General features: G+C 36.6%; 1 protein-coding gene and 3 pseudogenes across 1 annotated transcript; 2 read left to right on the top strand and 2 right to left on the bottom strand.

Annotated features, from left to right (window-relative positions):
• LOC103946135 overlaps positions 1-4746 on the bottom strand; it is a 34910-nt pseudogene extending 30164 nt beyond the window's left edge.
• The window catches only part of LOC103946133, a 46754-nt pseudogene that overhangs the window by 9803 nt on the left and 12148 nt on the right, over positions 1-24803 (top strand).
• LOC125471873 (protein AATF-like) lies at positions 612-2928 on the bottom strand. The gene is made up of 5 exons (XM_048572794.1): positions 2886-2928; positions 1665-1767; positions 1495-1590; positions 1349-1381; positions 612-989 (listed from the first exon to the last, which is right to left on the bottom strand). The coding sequence occupies exons 3-5, from the start codon at positions 1561-1563 to the stop codon at positions 741-743; spliced, it is 351 nt and encodes a 116-aa protein (XP_048428751.1). The 5' UTR covers positions 1564-1590; positions 1665-1767; positions 2886-2928; the 3' UTR covers positions 612-740.
• On the top strand, positions 19847-22239 carry LOC108867162 (annotated as a pseudogene).

The following is a 24803-nucleotide window of genomic DNA, read 5'->3' as shown; positions in this document are numbered from 1 at the left end:
TACCCAACACAACACCACTTCAGATCCTAATGATCCATTTGTCATCGGTGGGGATTTGTCACCGCTGGAGAATGTATCAGGAACATACGAATTTTGCTGGTTCATGAAAAATGTTGATTTCTGTAGGCCGAAATGGTTGAATACACTCATCATGGACTCAGGTAAATTATGCTCCATTAAAGCACTTAGGGGTCTGCCCGTATTCATTTCATTTTTCTCAAAACTTCCTGTCATTTGTATGTTTTTCAGACGAAGAAGAGCAACGGAACGATCTTGATCACAAAATCGCAGCAGCGAGTGCCAGAGGCAATAACTGCCACATGGGGGGATGGAGGGGGCTAGTCACTGCTGCCGTCTTCTTTCTCACGCTAACTCAAATCGTTCGGCCCTCCATCTCTCAGAAAAAGAAGCGACAGTAGTCAAAAAGCCCTCCATGAGTTTTTAATTTTACGAGATACAGACATCTACATTACCACCTTGTCTTCAAAATGTTCTCTGCCTTCAAACACCAGACTTGGAGTTCATAACTAAGCCATGTTAACCGCTTGGGATATGAAAGACCCTTGCTATCCTATTAGGTATCAAGTTCAAATGTCTTCAGCATCATCAAATATTGTGTACATTATGGCATTAGCGTTACGAAATTTTTTTTCCCTGCCACTGATTGCTTACGACCTCATGCAACAGAAAATTAACAAGGATATCCGGCATCACTTGGGCGTATACAATCATAAACAATTTCAAAAGCCACAATTTTTAAATGCAATCTGACCGTGTTTTGATTTACCGAAACGCCAATAGACTTGGATAAACAGTATATCACATTCAAATGCAATCATGTATTCCGTATGAGATGCCCTAATAATTTTACCAGAAGATGCTGGGTCAATTGTCTCAAAAAATTCTCTCAGTAACTGCTGGTAAAACTCAGAGTCATCCAAAAGTTCAGGGTCACCGTCAGCTTGTGCACCAGCTTCGGATTGTGTCTCCTATTAGAGTGAAGGAATAATAAACAAATTTTTTAATTAAAAGATACAATCAAAGCTACAGCTGATGAGTGTTAAAATAATCACAGGTGGCATTATTCATTCTTATAGCAAAGGAACAAATTCATCAAATAAAATTGGGGCCATCCAAAATGAAAATTGAAGTAAACACCACAAACGATGCAAAATATTGTTCAAATATGGTATCAAATTAACAGAATGCATCCTTCCTCAAACAATGAATTTGTACCTCGTTTGAGAATTAAAATCCATGGGACATTTAACCGCAACGAATTTATAGATGAGCCTCAGATTTGAATAGAATTATAGTTAACCAATTCTATGCAGAACAGTAGGATTACCTCCCCCTTTGCAGTATTTTTCTCCTCAGGAACCTGCACATCCATTTAAAAATTTAAGAAGAAATCTCTTTGAGCATGCTCAAGAAGCTTGGGAAGTGTGAAATTTTCAATTTTTTTCAATTTAGATGTAAGAGTTAATATCTTACAGCGCCAAATACAGAAACTGCTGATTTCCTCATCTGCATCTGCCTAACCACCCTGCTTGGATCTCTCATATAAGAAGCAACTTGTTCCCTAATATTCTGCAATTGGAAAGGATGGCACAAGTCCGCTCATAGGGGAACGCATGGTTACAATTTTAATTGTAGGGCCAGACCTGATTAAAAGCATGCAGTTTGCTTTTAATAGCAGCAGCACCTGTGGTCACCTCTGTCTTCCTCTGCCATTTGTTGATGGATTTGTCTCTGAAAGTAGCTATTCTACAAGATAAAGCATGACAGGATTAGTTAGACCAAGTAACCCAAGTGGAAATGCATACAATAATGAAAAGTTGAACAACATGGTAGAACAAATTTCAAGAAATCATGCAAGAGAAGTTGACGGAGCATGACTACAAGTAGAAGATTTTTTATACCAGAACTGCCCTACATCTCAAAGTAAACATGGCAACATAGATTTTTTACAAGTATGATTTACAAATTCATTTCAATGTTCTTTGCCGGCCCCTTTGGATAACAAACAAATTTACTTTAGTGCCTAATGGAATTTCAATGTCAGAAAACTATCAACGGGTATATTGCATATTAAACAGTTGAGACAAAATAACATAACAGGCTGATGTATTAACTGATAAAAACTATATATTGAAGTATAACAAAAGTTAGATACTATGGTATTGAAATACAGCAATAATAGTAAGGTACTTGAATCTACCATTACGAGAATTTTAAACAATAAAACAGAAAAATTCCACATTTCCTTTTGCTGCTCCATATGGAGCAGTGAAATATGGCATGAAGAAGAAAAAAAATATTTCAGTTTTATACAGTTTTATACAAATATTTCAGTTTTATACAAGTATTGATAGCTTCTATGCCCACATTATGCTTTTGACCACTGGAACATATACCTAAACCCTATTGATGTTTCCTTGAATGCTGTATACAAAATCGCAGTGTCTAATTTTTGTTGAATACAACAATATTTCTGACCGATCAAACTACTCTGAACTTCCAACCTATTGTGTGTAAACCATCACCTGTTGGGACTGCCTTGATCTCAATTAGAACTAAGCACAAACTTCATTACAATTCAACTGACCCAAAGCTGATGTGCGAAGATTTAGGTTAACAATTGAGCCGGTCCAAGCTCAAGCTCGATGCTTTGTACTTTGGGATGAGCTTGGGCAAGGATCAAGCTTAATCCATTCCTCTTGATTGACACTCTTACTCTCTTAATAATAACTCAGTACCAGCATAGCAAACCTTACACATACTGGTAATTCTTATCACGCCAATAGCAAATGCACAACAATAATAGAGAGCCAATTGTATTACAAAATAAATATAATAGTATGATAAATGTACTTTGCACATACTATCTGTTGCTTGAACGATGGACGGATTTTTCTCAAGTAAAGCCTGTAACAAGAAAAAATGGCATGATGTGATAAATTTTAGCATATACAAATGTCAATATTAACAAATCGTAATAATTTATATTATATTACCACAAGGTATGAAGCTAACCACAGACCAAGTAGTACTAGATAGACAACAAGTTTTTATGACAGCCATACCTCTTGTAGTTCCGCTAGAGAATCTAAAATTCGCTTTGATGAGTCAACTAGATCAGAATATGCTGTACTGACAACCTGATGTGAATCACAAAATAAAGACCTAACTGGCTCCTGCAGACAACCTCTCGGGTAAGAACATAATATCTTAACATGTCAAAAAGCTACAAAAAAAAAAAAGAAAGAGAGGGGGGGGGGGGGGGGGGGGGGGGGGGGGGGGGGGTGGGCGGAAGCAACAGCGACCTGTGGTAATCTATTTGAATTTGAGAATGCTTTCTGAAGCAAGAATCTGAACTCAAGAGCTTTGTCCCAAAGACTTCAAGAAAATGAAAAAAAAAAAAAAACATAAAAAATGGGTAAAACAAACATCAATCAGACAATAATCCGCTACATAAATATTTTTTGTCAACTTTAAGGCGAGGCATAAAAAGAAGCTCCAATCAAGGAGCAATAATTTCATGATGAAAAATAAAACCTATTTCATGGATATTACAAGAGCTATTATCTTGAACAACACACCTTTTGGTTCTTCACTGCTTGACCTTTAAGAAGATCTTCATCCTTACGGCGCTTTAGATTCTTTAAAATATCTCTGCATGGAAAGAGGGAATAAACGATGAACAAAATTAACTTCATACATCCGCCTATACCTATGTATAGATGTATGTTCCTTCTTTTTATCCCGAACTCAATAATTGCAGATGCATCACGCATGTATGACTTCTGTAACCTAATATCAAATTTCGTCACCAACCTCCAACTGCTATGCATATTATCTCCTACACTCACATTATTTAGTTCTACGTCGTCAGTCTAATTAAGCATCACAAGTTTATAATAAAAAATAAAAGGATTGTGAACAGAAGTCTCTTACTGCTCCTGATAACGAAGATTCATGTATTCTTTCTCGAGTTCTTCCCTCTCGGCATCTTTATTATCGTTTTTCTCATCACCATTTTCCTCTTCCCCTTCTTCTCCTCCATCTTATTCCTCATTTTCTGATTCTTCTTCCTCCTCCTCACCTTCGTGCTCATCAATAAAGTCATCCTCTTCCTGCTCCATCTACATCACAAATCATCAATTAACAACACAATCACCAAAACAAAACCAGATAACTACCGAAACCGAACAACAGAATTACAAATTAAACTAACATTCAGCTCATCGCTGTCGAAGTCACCATCGTCCTCAAACTCACTGTCACTGTGACGAGCCTTCCTCCCCATTGTGACGCCTGACCCCTAGAAATTCAAACATGCAAATATTTATACAATTTACTTCCACAAAGATTTTAGCTGGTGTGACATACAACTTCATTTCAAATATTCAAACTTCATCAATCCCGAATTCTAGAATTGATGAAATTTCCTTTTTTTTATTTGAAGCGAAACAAATGATATGTATACAGAAATATATATATATATATATAGAGAGAGAGAGAGAGAGAGAGAGAGAGGGAGAAACCCTAACCTTTTGAAGCTGAAAGAAGGAGGACGGCGAGGGTTAGAGAGGCAGAGACAAGTCTGAGAAAGAGAGAGAGAAGGAGAGAGAGACAAACCCTAACCTTCTGAAGCTGAAAGCAGAAGGAAGACAGCGAGGGTTGGAGAGTGGCGGAGACAAGTCCGAGGAGCAGCTGAAGGGTTTGCATTTGGGGGTTTAAGCATTGATATGGAATTTACCGGGTTGGAATTAACCGATTCTAAAACCCAAACCCGGCTGCGTATTCAATTGGGAATTTGAGATATTTTAATAGATTTAAAAATCCACGAATTTTTATGAAGTTTAACCGATTTGTAGATATTTCATATAAAATTTTGATTCAATTCCCTCAAATCTCATGGGGAGAGGTGAGATTTGTGGATGCTTAAAATATACTACACAATCTCTCCAATTCCCTCTAATTCCTCAACTTTTCCAAACTCTAATTAAATACACCTAGAATGTTATAAACTTCTTTAAAATTCTAATTGAATACATCCGGATTTCTAAGGATTATAATAAACTATCTTAAAATCCTGATTGAATACATATTGAATTTCAGATAATTACTTAAAATCATGATTGAATATCCCTAAATTCATTAAAAAATTATAATTCTTCAAAATCCCAATTGAATACACCTCCTAGTTCTCAAATCTGAGAGAGATCCTTGCCGGATCCTCTTTGTGAGGATTCCGGGAATCCTTCAATTACATTTGTTTATCGTGCATCGTGCAGTCAGTTTTTGTCAAATATTGTTTATATTCAATTTTAAATAAAAAAAATTTACAATGATTTTTTACCACACGATATACGATGAACAAATATGATTTGAGGATCCTCGAGATCTTCACAAAGAGGATCCTCACTCCCCAAATCTATCGATTATTTCATCCCTCTTCGATCAAAAGACATTTAGGCCTGAAATGGGCTTCATGGGCCAGTTAGGCCAATATTAGACTGAGTCAAACCCATCGTTGCACTTTGTTGCACACTTAATAAGGGTGACTTATATACTACCACAATCTAGTAGTAAGTCTCTTGATTCAATAAGTGTTAGATTTTATATTCGACTCATGTAAATGGCTAATTCAATACTAAATTATGTATTTGAATCATTGTGCAACTAATTCAAACCCAACACCTCTTTAAATATATTAGAGACTTACCTAAGATACCTAAAATAGTGGTGATAGATTGGCAGATGTAACCCAAGCCAAATTTATAACAATTTCCGTCTAAATCTCTCCCATCTCCTCCAATCCCTCAATTGTGGCCATATGTCTTTTGTTTGTGGATATGTAATGAAATTGAGCTAGCACCCATATTTCTTGTTAATCGTTCTTGCATTCAAAACAAAACACCACAATTTTCATAAAGTGGGCACTACATGCAGGGCTTTAATATGCTTGAAACAAGGCGAATTGGTTTTTTTTGCTCATATAAGCTCGATTTTCAATGAAATGAGTTGAAATCAAACAAAATAATAGACTCGTTAATGAAATAAGTCAATATAGAGCTTTGCTATGTTCAGCTCATAAAGCTAGTGAAATGCTCGTATCTTTTTGTCAGATAGCTTGAATTTGGTTCAAACTCGACTTGTTTGTTAAAGCTTGGTTCGTAAGTGTACCTTATATCTATTACAAAATCCAACGATACTTTTATCTGAAAAATATTAAAATAATTATTTATACCTTATCCCGATGATTAATATTAGACCCAATGGAACGTGGCGTACTAGGATTGATTAGAGCAACTCCACCCTACTAAGGCAATTACTACTTAGGGAATAATAACTGCCCATGTCTATCTACACCCCTAAAATATTTATAAAAAAAAATTAATAAGAAGATAAATATATGTTTAATTTCGAATAAGATTTTTAACTTTTATAATTTATAATATTTATTTTTTACCTATTTAATATGAACCTTTTATTACATTCTTTTTTGTAATCCAACAACCCAAAAAGTGCCACATGAGCCACAATAGCTAATAAGTTTTTTTTTTTTAATTTTTGATTTCTTTTTAAATTTTTTTTGTTGAAAAATCTAGACTGTAAGATAGAAATCTTGTGCAAATCAAATGGTTGAAGGCCCCTAGCACTATAGGGTTGGTCGGTCCACTCGTGCTCACGCATATGTGAAGCCCACGCGCCTAGCCCAAAATAATAATAACGTAGGTGGTGTCACATTTCTTAAAACGCTGGATTGGGTGATTTAGCCCGAGTAAGTAGTCGTGCCTCCGTGTTTTTACTGTAGCCAGACTTGTTTGGGTTGGGTGGAGCTCATTTTGTTGGTTTTGGTAGATTGAATCACCCAATCCTTCTTGCAATTGGAAGGGGTGAAGTTGCTCTCATTGGTGGTGTTATCCACACACTTGTTTTTACCATCACACACTATTAATTTCCAGTCGTCGAATAGAATAAATTGAAGAAAGTCAAGGATCAAAAGATAACAAGATTGTACAGTATAAAAGATAAAAAAATTAAAAAAAAAATTGATGTATAAATGGCATTCCCCTTAATTATATGTTTGTTTGGACCCAAAATTACATCATCGGCCCGTGCAATCAAGGTTGTTAAGTGAGCATAGATGCCAACCGTTGGATGAAAAAGTGAAGATAATTTTGTTATTGTTAAAAGATAATATTATGGTTTTTATCATAATAATTGTCTTTTAATATGAATTATCTTGGCATATTCTTAAATGGGATAGATAGGATGTGGATTATATCCCCAAGTAAGCGGTACAGTTCAAATTGATTTGGAGTGTCTGGCGTGTGGTGGTGGTGACAGATTTACGAGTGTGGAAGGATATAGTTATCTTTTCAAGGAGAATTAGGAGATAGCCTTTATCATATCTTAGAGATATTGGACGGCTAAGGTGATTAGACACAAGTTCTGAGTCAACGTAGCAAGTGATGTTCTACAAAGTTAGGGTGGCAATTAGACTCTACAAAGTTATCAGGTTGTGCCAAGCAAAAGACAGCCACTATAAATACAGAGTCGCATGCAACATTTCAGCCCCTTCTAATTCAACACACAAATTGCCCTGTAGAAATTCTCGCTCGACGCGAAATTTTCTTTTTTCTGCTGACACATCTTCAGTTTGAATAAACAGCACTGTGAAGGCAACTGGCAAAATCTTCAGTTTGGATAGACAACACTGGAGCCGTATAATCAATCAATCAAGGAGCACCTTCAGTTTGGATAAACAGCACTGCTTCTCAGTCGACTGATTACCTATCTAAGTCTCGATCGACAAGGATTTTCGAGTCTTTATTGGTAAAGGTCATCTCATCAGCCTTCTTGGCGAAGTGAGGTGTTACCAGGTTACTGCATTTGGCACATTGAAAGACAAATTTGATATTTGAACTCTGCAGAACTAGCAGCCTTGCCTTCAAGCTCTAGAACCCGAAGGTTGAGACGTGTTCCTTCCTCGGCCGCAGTCGCAAGATCAAGAAGTCAGTAGAGCACCCAACACCACATCAACATATTTTACTCCCCAGCCAAACTCGGCCGACGAGTTAGCACGCCCCGCATACAATCGAATGACATAGTTAACTTATTAATTACTTGACATGCGCGCTACGTAGGCTTGGTAGTTTTTAGGGTCAACAATGTTACATAAGGAGTTGAACATAGAATAGTATTAGGCCTCATTTGGTAGCTCCTATAATGAATCGGATAAGATTAATTATACGGACTCGAGTGTTTGGGGAAGTTAGGTATAAAATAGTTAGGGGATTAATAACATGGTCTAGCCTCTTTATACGGTCAGCACCCGCTTACTAATACTCTCGAAGGGCGAAGGATAATTAGTTCGGCGATGAATCAAAAACACATTGCGCACTTTCTTCCATCTTTCAATCAAAAACATGCTGCCATCTGGTTTCTCATCTTCTTCTCTAACCCAACAACTTCTTTCTAGGTTATCAAAGCTTCGAACCATAATCTCTCTATCTCTTTCCTCTGGATCTGGAAATGTCAGCAAATGTAGAAATTCTCAACAGCTGTCTAAATCCTTGGAAATCCTCTCAAACCATAATCTCTCTCCCCACACAATCTGGAAATTTCAATAGATTAGGAGAGATTTCATCTTATTTTTCGTTTTCAAAGGAATAGAAGCCATGGAGATGATGGCTTGTAGTCGGTGGTGAAAAGCACAATGGCGGTGGTGCTGTGTTGTTCTGTTTTTTTTTTTTTTCTTTCTTTCTTTCTTTCTTTCTTCTTTTTTTTTTCTGATTTTCTTTAATTCTTCTTATGTTTTTTTCTTCATTTTACCATCAATCATTATTTCAAAATTATCAAAAAAATAATAATTATAATCTAAAGTTCTGCTAATCCAGCACATAATCAAACATAGCTGAAATTAGGTTTTGCTCTAATATGGGGGAATTTTTATTTGCTTCTTGTTTTGAATATAGGACTTGAAAGTCTTTAGGTTTCTAGATAATAACAGGCACAGTATAAATAATACGACTATTAGTCCGATATTGCATCAAACACCCGATTAATTTAGTGAGTACTATCCAACGACTATTTATCATATCCGACTAAAATAATCAATACAATTTGACTTGTCAAACGAGGCCTTAGTGTCTTAGCTCCAATATGAAAATTTTTGAAATCCAACACCACCACACGTGCATGACCACCCAACCTATCATTGAAGTATTTTATTTACAAGAGAAATAGAGTTGAAAATTTAAGCAGCAATTTGATTTTGATTTTGATTTGAGCACATGCAATCGCATCTGCACACGTGGGTCTTGCTGAAGCTTGTATCTTGCATTTTAATGGTTCCAATCAATTTTTTTTAGATCAAATAACTACTTTTTGTCTTAGTCATTTTATATAAGGGAGCTTTACTGGAAAAAGTTTCACACAACAAATTTGCATTGAAAAACACATTAATGAATTATTTTTAATGAAGATTTTGAAGAAACATTTGTCATTTTTATGAAGGAAAAATTGGTGATGTCAACTTTAACTTAATTGTGATACTGATATTGCATCTAATTTTTAACTTATTAGAATACTGCTACTGCCATTGCCTTTTGTTCTTGCAACAAAAACACATATACAAAGCAGCCCCATTTGAAGCCAACCAAAAAAAAAAGGCTACTCCCTAATTTCACAACATTAACGATCGCAACCAGTACATAAAATTGAATCTAAAAAAAATTCAGTCACCAAAAAAGTTAACCAACACCAGCAACCATATCCACCCGAAGACCAATAAAGGAAAAATTTTGATGCCAACAAAGCAAATACACAAAACACCATCAGTACTATAGAAGGAGGCAGCGCAAAAACCTAAACCACCAATGTGGTTTTGCACACCTTCATTTGAGTGAAATTAGAAAACTTTTCAACCCAATTTACTGATCATCTCCACATAAATACGAATTTTGTAACAGTTTCCCTCCAATCTCCCCCATCTCCTCCAATCCCTCAACTATACCCATATGTCTTTTGTTTGTGGATTTGGAATGAAATTGACCTAGCACCCTTGTTTCGTGTTAGTCGTTCTCACATTCAAAACAAAACACCACAGTTTTCATAAAGTGTGCACCACATGTGGAGCTTTAAAATGCTCAAAAATTCTAATTCGGTTTATTTCACTACAACAGTTTAGGTCTTTTACGACTTGAAATATAAGGCTTATAGTACTGCAGGCCTTAAATGATATTATTCATGACATTCATAAAGTTCATGTTGTAATACTTGCACATAATCTCTCATTCATGGCATTACTTTTGTGCAAGTCGTTAAATAAAATTATTTACCACTTAAGCATTGTGTGTCCTATATGACAATTTATACGACGCGCTTTCCTTGTCATTTAAGGCTTCGCGTTATGTCGTAAAATAAATTTTCCATATATTTGGGTCCTTACCTTTTACGGCACAAATTAAAGATTTGCTTTGTTCACTGTTCTCTCTCTCCTCTGTCTTAAACATATCGTAACAATTCATTGCTCCTTAATCGCTCACACCCCCAATCGATTCAATTTTGTTCTCAAATTCCTAACGCCCAAATCAATTTAGTTTTGATGTTAAATCGATTCAGTTTCTCTACGATTGAGTGAGCCTTTTGTTTCTCTACGATTGTGCTGGGTGCAAGCATCAAGAAGCTGTCTTCTTTTAGGTTATATGCCCAATCCTCTATCTGTTGTGGTGAATTTTATTGGTAGTTATGCCTTTTCAAACTTTTGGTGTTAAGAGCACAATGCTAAATATTTTTTTGTCACATAAATATTCCAAGTCGTCAATTTTTTGGATGAAATTCCAACTTCTAATCCCTTTATCATTAGATAATTGGACTCACGATACGTTAGGGCCAGTTTTGCTATTAGTATAGTTAGCTAACTCTAGAAATGTATCAGGGTTGGGATTTTTTCTAGTGTTTGTAAACTTCTAGCGCTTCGTGTATCATTGCTTCTTCCCCTTCACTTTAGATTTCAGCTGACTATTAACCAAGTATCTATTAAAATTAGTGACCATGGGTTCTTCTATGAGACGCTTAACTTGTATTGAACCCAAGTTCTTGTGTTATTTATTCTAAAGAGATTGTTAGGCCACTTTGTATTGAAACATTCTTTTGTTTTGAGAAAATTTCTACCATTGTATCATTGGGAAGTCGATTTCACTTTGTCTCTGGGGCGTATATGTCCACTACCATGCATATGGTGATACCATTTTGATCAGTTAGATAGAAGTCTAAAGCGAATGGGAGGTTCTAATTGATTGTAATTGTGTGTTATTGTGTATAGGTTAGTAATATGTACGTTTAGTTCAAGGAGGAAGAACATGCTCAAGCTGCTCTTCAGAATCTCACTGGGAGGTTCTGCAGGTTAGTTCCCTTCTTTTTCTTATCTTGATATGATACTAACAACATGATCGATGGTTGTGATGGTATGGTGGTTTTATCGTCGTTGTAATATGTTTCGCTGAAGTCACTTTCCTGTCTTTTGATTGATTCATGATTGGTAGATGTATTATGCTATATGACAGTTCAGTGTTAATAGTTAATAGTTGTATGGTTTTTCCATCTATTAATTGGGGTTCAGATTTCACGAAGGTCGCTTTGAATTCCATCCAATTTTCTCTTATCTTCCGTTTAGTTCCTGAGAAACTGTATTGTGCTGTTGGATTTACTTCATTTAACAATTTATATGTTTTCTTATATTTATTTATTTCTTTTCTTTTGCTATAGCCATGTCTGTCCAAGAAGATGGATTGTGGAACATTGTGAGGGCCAGTTCCTTGGATTTCAATGCCTGGACTACTAATTGAAGAGACAGAGAGGGTTGCAGAGGTGCGTTAGCTGGATTTTTGAGTCATTAGATGAATTGTTTAGGTGAGCGTGAATCATCTTAGGTTGTTGGCAGATACATTGTTGTTATTTAAATGTGAATAATATGAGGTTGCAAAACTGTGAACTTCACTGTACTTTCTACATGTTCTTAGATATTTCTGTGATTGTTAGCTGTCTTAGCATATCATGGTCTGCCCATTGTTTCGCATTAGTGATTGCATGCTACATTTTCCAAATAAGATCTATGTTATCATTATCTGTTCGACAGGCTATTTTTTGGCAAGAGTTGTGACTATGATTTGTTGTATAGGATATTATCATCACATGGATGCTTGAATGCACGTAACAGTTGCCTTGACCTCGAAGAATATATGTATGGTAAATGACCGTTGCTTAATCAAGTTTACTATATGCTTGATATTATTAATACATGAGGATGTTTTTGTTTGTGGAACTGATTTTTATTCTATTCGCAGAATTGGGCGGGTAGTTGTTGTCACACAAAAGTTCGTTTTTGAGGTCGTAACTGATGCTCTTCAGTAAGCCACTTAATTATTCTCCTCTTTTCCTCTTGCCTCATGGTACACTCCTTTTCTTGTTTTTCTATCACTTACTAGCCAAATATATTGTGGTCTTACAGGTTTGAGAATTAGCACAACAATAAACGAATTGTTTTGTATTTTGTTGGTATGGTGCTCTTTTGTGATCATATTGGTTGCTCTATGGATACAAAGGATGTGTCTGGGAGATTACTTTGTGTTTTTTGGTATGATTTTATTTTGTAGTCATCATTAGGTACCTCTGTCAACTTTAGGATATGCATCAATTGTAAGAGCAACAGAACAATTCAGATTTTTTGTTTGTGCCAAAACTTCCAATTGTACTGTAATTGTCAATATTTACTAATTAATCTAAGTATTTGGAGTTTAATGTGTTTATGATGATTATTGTTATCTTTCTATTGTATTCATTTAAATATTAATTTAGATGTTATGAAGTGAGGTCTGTCTAAAATGAATTGTTAAAGTAAAAATTAAAATAAATGTAAACTACGGCATTCAAAATCCACATTAACTGTTGATGGTAGTATTCTTTTACGATGTATGACATATGCCGTAATTGCCTTTACAGTGTTACAACACTCAATAAATGTCGTATCTAATATAAATTATGGCATATATGTATGCTGTAATTGGTTTTGCAGTATTACGACACTCCATTAATGTCGTATCTAATACCAATTAAGGCACGCAATGCACGCCTTAAAGATCATTTACGACGTGTTTTGCTTAAATTATTCACAACTACTAGAGTACGTCTTATTTGACAAAACATCTTTTACGACAAGGGTTTTTACTGCTTGGGGGCTCACACCGTGAATAACCGTTTGCGGCAGTCTTTGTGCGCCGCAAAAGACTAGTTCTGTTGTAGTGTTTTTTTGCTCATTTAAGCTCAATTTTTAAGTGAAATGAGTTGAGGTCAAACAAAATAATAGACTCGTTAATAAAATAAGTTGTACCTTATCTCTATTACAAATCCAACAATACTCCTCTTTGAAAAATATTCAAATAATTATTTATACCTTTATCCCCATGATTGATATTATTTGTATACATACCTTGAATGGTTGAAGCATTTTCCTTTGGGCACATAACTTGAGTGGTTGAAGCTTTGTAGGTGAAGCTCTTTGGCTGAAACTTTGTAGGTGAAGCCTTTTCCTTGGGGCACATAGCTTGAGTGGTGAAACTTTTTGGTTGAAGCTTTATAGGTGAAGCGGTGAAACCTTTTGGTTGAAGCTTTGTAGGTGAAGCTTTTTTGTTGAAGTTTTGTAGGTGAAACTTTTTGGTTGAAGCTTTGTAGGTGAAAATTTGAAGGTGAAGTTTTTTGGTTGAGGCTTTTTTGAACCACATAAATAGATTTTGCTTCCACACTCTTGAGTAAGAGGTGGAAGGCTTTTTGAATTTCTTGTTGAAGCTTTCAGTTGAAGTTTTTTGAACCACATAAATAGATTTTACTTCCAACCTCTTGAGCAAGACTGTGGAAGGTTTTTTGGAGTTTTTGTTGAAGCTTTCGGTTGAAGCTTTTTTGAACCATATAAATAGATTTTTCTTCCACACTCTTAACTAAGAGTGTGAAAGGCTTTTTGAATTTTTTGTAGTTAGGCAAAGTGTGAAGCTTCCTCCTTTCAAGGTGTGGGAGGCTTCCTCCCTTATAGTGTGTGAAGGTTTTTTCCCGTCAAGGGTGTGGGAAGCTCTCTCCCTTGGGTGTGGGAAGCTCCCTCCCTTCAAGTGTATGGGAAGATCTACCCTTCAAAGGTATGGGAAGCTCTACCCTTCAAAGTGTGGGAAGCATTTTATAAGACTTTATAAATTGATTTTGCTTCCACTCTTGAGCAAGAGTGTGGAAGGCGATCTACATGTTGTAGTTATCTCCTATGTGTTGAAGTTTTTAATGGCCTTCTCCACATGTCATAATTAATAATTAACAATTAATTAAATAATTATTAATTATCAAAATAATTATTAATTAATTAATGTCAGATTTTTTTTTGGCATGATTTTTTTTTTTTTTGCCAGATTTTTTTATTATTATTATTTTTTTTTTGTGAACTATGGACGAGAAAATGTGGGAGAGACCACATATATAGATTTTGGTTCCCCACTCTTGAGCAAGAGTGTGGAAGGCATTCTACATGTTGTAGTTGTTGGAGGTTTGTTAAACCATATAATATGATTTTGCTTCCACACTCTTGAGCAAGAGTGTAGAAGACAATCTACATGTTGTAGCTGTTGAAGGTTTGTTGAACCATATAATACGATTCTGCTTCCACACTCGTGAGCAAGAGTGTAAAAGACAATCTACATGTTATAGCTATTGAAGGTTTGTTGAACCATATTATACGATTCTGCTTCCACACTTTTGAGCAAGAGTGTGGAAGGCGTTGTTGAGTTTGTATATGCCTTTTTTGAGTTGTAAAGCTTGAAAAAAAAAATTACAATGATTTCTGACCGCACAATATACGATGAACAAATGTGATTTGAGGATTCTCGAGATCATCACCAAGAGGATCTAGTGAGGATCCTCACTCCCCAAATCTATCGATTATTTCCTCCTTCGATCAAAAGACATTTTGAAATGGGCTTCATGGGCCAGTTAGGCCAATATTAGAGTGAGCCAGGCCTGTCTCATTTGATTTGCACATTGTTGCACACTTAATAAGGGCGACTTATATGCGACCACAATCTAGTAGTAAATCTCTTGATTCAATAAGTGTTAGATTTTATATTCGCCTCATGTAAATGGCTAATTCAATACTAAATTATGCTATTTGACTCATTGTGCGGCTAATTCAAACCCAACACTTCTTAAAATATAATAGAGACTTACCTAAAATACCTAAAATAGTGGTGATAGAGTGGCAAATGTAACCCAAGCCAATTTTATAACAGTTTCCCTCTAATATCCTCCAATCCCTCAATTATGGCCATATGTCATTTGTTTGTGGATTTGGAATGAAATTGACCTAGCACCCTTGTTTCTTGTTAATCGTTCTCGCATTCAAAACAAAACACCACAATTTTCATAAAGTGAGCACCACATGTAGGGCTTTAATATGCTCGAAACAATTCGAATCGGCTTTTTTTTGCTCATCTAAGCTCGATTTTCAATGAAATGAGTTGAAATCAAACAAAATAATGGACTCGTTAATAAAATAAGAGCTTTGCTATGTTTAACTCATAAAGCTAGTGAACTGCTCATATCTTTTTATCAGATAGCTCGAATTTGGTTCAAACTCGACTTGTTTGTTAAAGCTTGGCTCATAAGTGTACCTTATCTCTATTACAAATGGTCTAGATCATTGACTGTTGGAAATTGAACAACTCATAAATTGCCACATCATAGAGTCGTTGATGGTGGTTATTGGATTGTTGCAGCGAGCCCCACGATAGTAGAAGTTGTTGACCCACTTGCTAACTTCATGCGTGCATTGCATGCTCCACACACAAAAAAATAAAACCATGTGGCTGGCGTATGTTGACATTAGCTATGCCAGAAGTCGCAAGGTCGGACATAAATTGCTCAAGCGTTTAGGCAGCCTTCACATGGCCTACCACTTACCATCTTCTTTTAAGCCCGTTGGAGCATTTTTTTGGTTTAGAGGGAAACTTTAAGGCCCTTGGCCTTACCTTCCAGCAACGAGTGGACTTGCTCACATTAAAACTTAAAAAACTTTAGAGCAAGTCTACTCGTTGGTTGAAGGTAAGGGTAAGGGCCCTAAAGTTGCCCCGCCAAACCCAAAAAATTACTACAATTGGCCTAAAAGAAGAGGGTAAGTGGTGGGACATGTGAAGACTACCGAAACTCCCGTGTAACTTATGCCCGCCCTTGCACCATTTGGTAAGGCTAATGTATACGTCAGCCGTGTGGTTTAATTTTATTTTATTTTTTAATTTTTTTTTTGTGTGTGTCTAGCGCATGCAATGCTGCGTGAACTTGGCGAGTAGACCGACAACTCTGCTATCGTGTGGCTCGTTACAACAATTCAACACAATGGTAAATTATGGGTCATGTGAAGCTCGCCCAGTGGGCAAGGCTGACATCAGCATGACGTCAACCATGTGGTTTTTTTTTTTTTATTTGGCGTAAGCAATTTACACGTGAATTCTGTCAGTGGCTTGACAACTTCAGGTGTCTTAAGCCCGCGCCCTTGCGCCATTTGGCAAGGCTAATGTCAACATACATCAGCCACGTGATTTATTTTTTTATTTATTTTTCATCTGCCATGTGCAATGCATGCGTGAACTTGGCCAGTGAACTATTAACTTTTGCTATCGTGTGGCTCGTTGCAACAATCTAACATGTCGGTAAGTGGTTGGCCATGTAAAGCCCGCCTAGTGGGCAAGGCTGACATCAGCATGACGTCAACCACGTGGTTTAATTTTTTGTGTGTTTGGTGTATGCAAAGTACACGTGAACTCTGCCAATGGCCCGATAACTTTAGCTGTCTTCGGCCCGCCACAGTCTAACAATCACCACCAACAGCTTCATGATGTGGCAAGCTATGAGTCGTTGGATTCTAACCGTTGAATGTTCTAGACGTTGGATTTCCAATGGTAATTTTTTTTAAAAGAAGTTGCATTTGTGTCGCATGGCATTTTCAGGTGAGTCGGATTTTAGATGAATGTAAAATCAACGGTCAAGATTAATCCAATGACAAAACAATTAAAAATTGAAAAAATTAGGATTTTTTTTCGTTATTCTATAAAAACCCAACCATCTTCTTCATATCGACATCACAACTCAATAATTATTTTTACGATGACCGTCTATATTGGTTTCCACTTTCCAAATCATTTTTATTTAACAAAAACATGAATGAGAAGGCAATTTGGTCGATTGGCAAAGACGTTATTTTGCTTGAGGGTTGGTTAAGATGAGTAGGGAGAATGAAGGAGGCTTGGTGTGAGTATATGTGGTGGTTTGAAGGGTTTTTACAGAGAAATATGAGGAAACCAGAAGATTGGACAAAGGACACGTTGCACTATAAAAATGGTCAAGAATCTGATAAAAAAATATGAGCGGATATTAGTATTGGATAATGACACATAGCATGACGAGAGTGGTTGAAAATCTAATTGGAATTCTAAGGTGAACATGACAGTTAACATCTGATTGCATTTTTCAGCTAAAATGGGATATTACTAATGAAATTGCATTATACATCCACAATAACCCTAAGAAGACATGTTCCCAAGCGGATACTTGGCATGTCCCCCTTTTCCCAGCTCGTCACAAGGAAAACGAAAACCAAGATTTGCTTTGTGAATATCAATCACCTTGCGCTTGTCTTTGCCCTTATCTAACAGGTGGAAGTGCACAATGGCAAGTACTATTCAGAGTGAATAGTAAGGGAAGTTAAATGCCTTACCCTTGCCCTCCCTAAACCGGTGGAATTACTCTTAATGAGCCAACTAATAATGTGTGTGGCGAGTCACAACTTTACCTCATTTTTTTTTTTTTTGTGAAACTTGTTCGTAAACTTTTTTTTGGTGATGCTAGGGCGACCATCTTTTGAGACCATATTTGTAAACCACATGATGTGGCGGTTGATGGTTTGATTCTTTCTACTAATCATTAAAAATGGAATCTAACCATCATCCATCACATCATTTAGTTTACAAAATATGGTCTAAAAAGATGGAACGAATGACCCAGTTAAAGATTTAAATTTTTCTCAGGTAGCAGTTTTTTGTTAGTTTATCGATCGTAATCAATGGCTCTTGTGAGAGCAGCTCAAGGAACCTCCTCTAATTTCGACACTCATTGGTGATTAGTTTACCCTCTCACACTGGAGATCATGGAAGTCATTGTGAGTGCTATTGAGCAAAACAACAATGCAAAGCAATTGAAATAGTACTTAGCTTGTGAGGACTTGTTCAGCGATTTCTTGAGACTTCAAACTGCTCGGATAAGCTTGAATGAGGTTTAGGTGGTGATGATGGAATGCGAGATTCGTATTTAGCAGATGATGGAATGTCCGTCTGGGTAGTTGTTGCCACGAAGTTAGCTTCATCACATTTGGTGAAGTAGTCGGTCGCTATGATCATCATGCCTCTGTCCCAGTAGCAAGTGACATTGGTCCCACCAGGTCGATCTTGTCCTCAAGTTAGTTACTTCTGGGGGGAAAAAAAGAAGAAGAAGAAGAAGAAGAGAGTTTACAGCTTTATTCCGCAACAAAAGCTCATCAGAATTTGGTGTACAATAGGGTATTTATAGGGAAATAGCCGACCATATGTGACAAAATTCTCATGCTATGTGTTGACGTCTAGTTGGCCAAGTTGAGTGTAGGAAAAAATTATCCCAAAAATATTTTTATTAAATAATATCTTGGAATTGTCTTATAGAATACTTGATTGGATTTATTGTAATTTTGACTTGATTGAGTTGTCTTCAATGAAGAAAGCTTTAAAGATATGATTTCATTATTAATCATATCTTTAATATCTTTGGCTTATTTTACTATCATGGACATGAGAGCTTGAAGAAGTAGCAATAAGCAGCTTAGGTCTTCTTTATGGTTGAATTGCATGTATAACAGATGTGAACCTCACACCATTTGATGAGAGCATTCTAGTCTCTTACGAGTAAAAGTTTACTTGTTAGTTCCAAAGTTTTCTTTATTATATTTTGCTCCACAACTGTATTTGATTTTTTTTTCCCTAATATGAATAAATCAGTTCTAATTTACATTTTTTTTTAGTAAGCAGTGGATAAAAAACAACACAAATAATTAAGTTGTATTGGGTCTGTCCCTTGTTTTTTTTGGTCAAGGATGATTAAGTTGTATTGGGTCTCTGTCTTCAATTATACAAAAAGATAAAATCATCTCCAAAGAAGATGCCAAATCTTAAGTAGAATATCATGTAATCAAATTTAAAGGTAGGAGCAAACTTCAAACGATATGTCAATCCTATGTGGATTGACATATGAGTTTTCATATGTCAAATTTAACGTATGAGAAAAAGTGATGTCAAATAATTTTTAATTATTTTATTGTGTGAATCCATTAATTCACCAATTCTAGATCTTGAAAATTTATTTTAATTGGTTTCTTTTTAAAATGAGTTATAAAAATATCATTTATAACAAAAAATCATATCGATTAGAAAAAATAAAAGGAAAAATATAACATTACCACATCAATCATCAAATTAATATTTGACATTTATTTTTTGATAATTCTATTAGAATTGCTTTAAGACGCGTTGCTTGACTAAAACCCCACAATTAATAATAATCGCTTTGACTAACACGACCCAACTAATTTTGCTTTAACTAAAACGGGTCAATTACAAAAAGTTCAGACGCGTTTTCATTTGCAATTTTTCCGGGAAGTAGATGGGAATGACCCAACTAATTAGGAGTTGGAATTTTCTGCACCGAAAAGCCTCTGTGACCTCCCTGTGGCCATTCTTAGAGTTTGACACCGGTCAGCTACTAACTCTAGTTTAACACTGTTAACTCTGAAAAAGATTATAAAAAAAAAAACAAAAAATGGATCCATCTCCATCCCGCTCTCAGCTCTCTCAATCTCACCCTCTTCTTCTACCTCTCGACCCACAGAAACCATAGCATTATTTTGTTTTTTGTTTGTTCATCGATCGTAAACTATGGCGCTTGTGAGAGCAGCTCAAGGATCATCGTCTGATTCCAACACTCATTGGGGTTACCGTTACGATGTTTTCTTGAGTTTCAGAGGCGAAGACACTCGCAGGACTTTTACCGACCACCTCTACACAGCCTTGAACAACGCAGGATTTCTCACCTTCCGAGATGACGACGAACTTGAGAGAGGAGAAGACATCAAGCCAGGACTACAGAAAGCAATCCTGCAATCACGAACGTCTGTTGTCGTGTTTTCGAAAGATTACGCGTCATCCAGATGGTGCCTTGATGAGCTTGTCATGATCCTTGAACGCAAAAGGACTACCTCGGACCATGTAGTATTACCAGTCTTCTACGATGTCGATCCATCCCATGCGAGGAAGCAGACGGGAAGCATCGGAAAATCATTTGCAAGACACGAGAAAAATCAGTCGCCGAATAAGGTGCGGGGATGGAGGGAGGCACTTGCAGAGCTTGCTGATCTAGCAGGGATGGTCTTATCAAATCAAGCTGATGGGTAACTTTCATTTGCCCTCTTTTATCTTTCTAGCGTCAATATTGGAAGGTTAATTTATTTTTAACCAAAAATTTGCTTTGCCTTCCTTTTTCTGAACAATTTGTTCTTATCTCTCTAAACCCATGTGTTCTACAGGTGTCGAGTTCGAATCCCCTCTTAGTTCGAATCCTCTGTGTATACAATAATTCTTTTACCAAAAGTGCATATAATAACTTTCATAATTTCGTTTTCCCTTGTTTCATGTTGTCAACAAAGTTTCATTTTTATTTTTAGCTAATCAAGTTGTGCTGTCAAAATAATGTGTAAGTTTAGCATCCTTCCGGTTGTTACCTTTGTAACTTTCTTAGGTAGACAACATGTTTGATTTATATTTCATTTTTTTGCAAATTCGTAGGTACGAGTCAAAGTTTATCACAAAAATTGTTAAGGTGATTGGTGACAAGCTAATTCGCACACCCTTGGCTGTTGAATCCAACTTGATTGGAATCCAATCTCGAGTCAAACACATCAATTTATGGTTACAAGATGGATCAACTGATGTCGGTATAGTTGTTGTGCATGGGATGTCTGGAATAGGGAAGACAACAATTGCTAAATATGTTTACAATTCAAATTTTGCAAGTTTTGAAGGGAGCAGCTTTGTTGAAAATATCAGAGAAACAGCAAGTCAACCGAACAGGTTAGTTCAAATTCAAATGCAACTTCTTTACGATATTTTGAAGGGGAAGGAGGAGAAAGTGCACAACGTCAGTGAAGGAATAATTAAGATTGTAAGAGCCATAAGCTCTAGAAGAGTTCTTCTTGTTCTTGATGATGTAGACCATAAGGAGCAATTAGATGCAGTACTACTGATGAAAGATCGGTTTTATCCCGGAAGTAAAATAATCATAACAACAAGGCGTGAAAGGTTGCTAAAGGCACATCAAGTTACTAAGGTCCACGGAGTTGAAACTTTGGATTACGATGAATCGTTGGAGCTCTTAAGCTGGCATGCGTTTGGCCAGGACCATCCCCCTAAAGGTTACATGGAATATTCAAAAAAGCTAGTGCGGCATACTGGAGGACTTCCATTAGCTCTTCAAGTTTTGGGTTCTTCTCTGTTAGGTGAAAGTATGGGTGTGTGGGAAAGTACATTGGAGAAGCTAGAAGTTATTCCTAATGGCGAAATCATGAATAAACTAAGAATAAGCTATGACAATTTACAAGATGACCAGGACCAGAAATTATTCCTCCACATTGCTTGTTTCCTAATAGGAAGGGACAAAAAATACATTGTTAGAATACTAGATGGATGTGATTTCTATACAACTGTTGGCATTCAAAATCTCATTGATAGATGCTTGGTGAAAATTGATAAACACGACAAGGTGAACATGCACGATCTGATTCGTGATATGGGAAGAGAAATAGTTCGCCTAGAATCAGAAGAGCCTGAGAAACGTAGTAGACTTTGGCGTCGTAAGGATTCCTTCCAAGTACTGAGGGAAAAGACTGTACGTAGAAACATGCCTTTTAGATATAGATATATATATATATATATATATATATGTTTTTCTCTTGTTGTGAAAATTATCCATATTAATGTTGTTCCCTTTTTTTCTTTAGGGTACACAAACAATCCAAGGTCTTGTCCTGGACATGCATTGGCATCCTGCAAACAGTCCAATAAACACAAATGAGACAGTCTTTGAAACCAATGCATTTGAAAGGATGCACAAATTACAACTACTCCATCTTAGACGTGTACGGCTAGAGGGATGTTACGCAAATTTCCCTACAGGATTAAGATGGTTGTGTTGGCCTGAATTTCCTTTGGATTCTATACCCATTGATTTTCCTTTAGAGTGCCTAATTGTTCTTGAAATGCAATATAGTAGCTTGACACAAGTCTACAAAGGAACAAAAGTATGTTACTCTACGCATCTCAATTCATTTTCCTTCTTTTGCTTTTTTAAGTTTTGATTCGTTGACTAATTGCATATGTTAGAATTAACTCCCACAAATATTATTTCTCTTTTTTTTTTCTTTATTTTAATTTTTTTTTTCCTGCAGTTTCTTCCTTCATTGAAGATCCTTGATGTGAGCCATTCTCATGGCCTTAGTCAAACCATGGACTTCTCATACTGCCCCAATCTAGAGGAATTGATTCTTGTAGATTGCAAAAGCTTGCTTGATGTTCATGAATCCATTGGAAACCTAGAGAGACTTGTGTACTTGAATATGGAGGATTGCAAGAATCTTAGGATGCTTCCTAACATGTGCATGCTAAAATCACTTGAAACACTCAATTTATCTGGTTGCTCAAATCTTGATGAGATGATGAAGAAGATGGAATCTGTGAAAGTTCTCGAAACAGATGGTATTCTAAGTGAATTACGGCCTGGTACAAGTTCGAGTATCTTGACTTATTTGCCATGTTCTTTAGTAGAGTTAATGCTTCGTAGGTGCAATCTTTCGGATGATGCCTTTCCTACAGATTTAAGTAATCTATCCTTGTTGCGATGTCTATATTTAGATGATAATCCAATTTCTAGCCTACCTGTTTTCATCAAAGGTTTGAGGAGGCTCTTTGCTCTCTCTTTATCGGGATGTAAGAGGCTTGAATCACTTGTGGGCTTGCCGAAAATTGGACACCTTTATGTAGATGGTTGCATATCGTTAAAAACTGTAACATATCAAGCCAATGAGTTGAGAGCATTGACCTATAAGGGTGAGAACCACAATGTACTTGAGTGGGAGTACTATCACAAGTTAGAACCTATTGGCAGAGTTGATGTGGAAATGATGAAACTTTACAGCTTGCACAACTTGGAAATGAGGAAACGTTTCGGCTTGCAAAATTTTAAACATGTTGATTGGATTTGGAGTCCAGTTCAGGTGCCTCTCTCTCTCTCTCTCTCTCTCTCTCTCTCTCTCTCTCTCTCTCTCTCTCTCTCTCTCTCGCTCTTATCGGAAAGAGTAGCCTAATATAGTTGTTTCCGTGCCATGTTCTCAGGGACTGCATCAACAAGGTATATACAGCACACTTTTTGCTGGGAATGAGGTTCCTGGCCGGTTCAGCTATAAAAGTACCAAGTCCTCAATTTCTTTTATTGTGCCTTTTCTTGCAAGTCACAAAATTCTAGGCTTGAACATCTTTGCTACCTATGCAAACGAGGAGAATTGGGTTTATTCGCGTAATCAATTTATGAGGATTGAAGTGAGCAACACGAGCAAGGGTCTGAAGTGGATCTATGGACCAAGATTCTACGGTGTTAACAGAGGGAGAGGAGAAGATGTGACATGGTTGAGCCACTGGAAAATGGACAATGAAACAATAATATTAGAATGTGGAGATGAAGTGGTTGTTTCCGTAATGACGAAGAGACCTTATGATAGATTTTGGGTAAAGGAGTTCGGGGTTGAGCTTGTGCAAGAGCACCAAGACAAGATGAGTACCCAACACAACACCACTCCAGATCCTAATGATCCATTTGTCATCGGTGGAGATTTGTCACCGCTGGAGCATATATCAGGACACTATTACTTTTACTGGTTCAGTGAAGCAGAAATGAAAAATACTGATTTTTGTAGGCCGAAATGGTTGAATACCCTCATCATGGACTCAGGTAAATTATGCTCCATTAAAGCACTTAGGGGTCTGCCCGTATTCATTTCATTTTAGTTTTCTCAAAACTTCCTGTCATTTGTATGTTTTTCAGACGAAGAAGAGCAACGGAACGATCTTGATCACAAAATCGCAGCAGCGAGTGCCAGAGGCAATAACTGCCACATGGGGGGATGGAGGGGGCTAGTCACTGCTGCCGTCTTCTTTCTCACGCTAACTCTAATCGTTCGGCCCTCCATCTCTCAGAAAAAGAAGCGACAGTAGTCAAAAAGCCCTACATGAGTCTTTAATTTTACTAGATACAGACATCTCTACATTATCACCTTGTCTTCAAGATGTTCTCTGCCTTCAAACACAAGACTTGGAGTTCATAACTAAGCCATGTTAACCGCTTGGGATATGAAAGACCCTTGCTATCCTATTAGATATCAAGTTCAAATGTCTTCACCATCATCAAATATTGTGTACATTATGGCATTAGCGTTACCAAATTTTTCTTCCCTGCCACTGATTGCTTACGACCTCATGCAACAGAAGATTAACAAGGATATCCGGCATCACTTGGGCGAATACAATCATAAACAATTTCAAAAGCCACAATTTTTAAATGCAATCTGACTCTGTTTT

This window comes from the organism of the source record quoted next, unplaced genomic scaffold (genome assembly GCF_019419815.1).
Source record: "Pyrus x bretschneideri cultivar Hongxiangsu unplaced genomic scaffold, Pyrus_bretschneideri_v1 Contig62, whole genome shotgun sequence".
Taxonomy (NCBI): Eukaryota; Viridiplantae; Streptophyta; class Magnoliopsida; order Rosales; family Rosaceae; genus Pyrus; species Pyrus x bretschneideri.
Note: the sequence above shows the minus strand (reverse complement) of the source record. Positions and strands in the feature narration are given on the sequence as shown.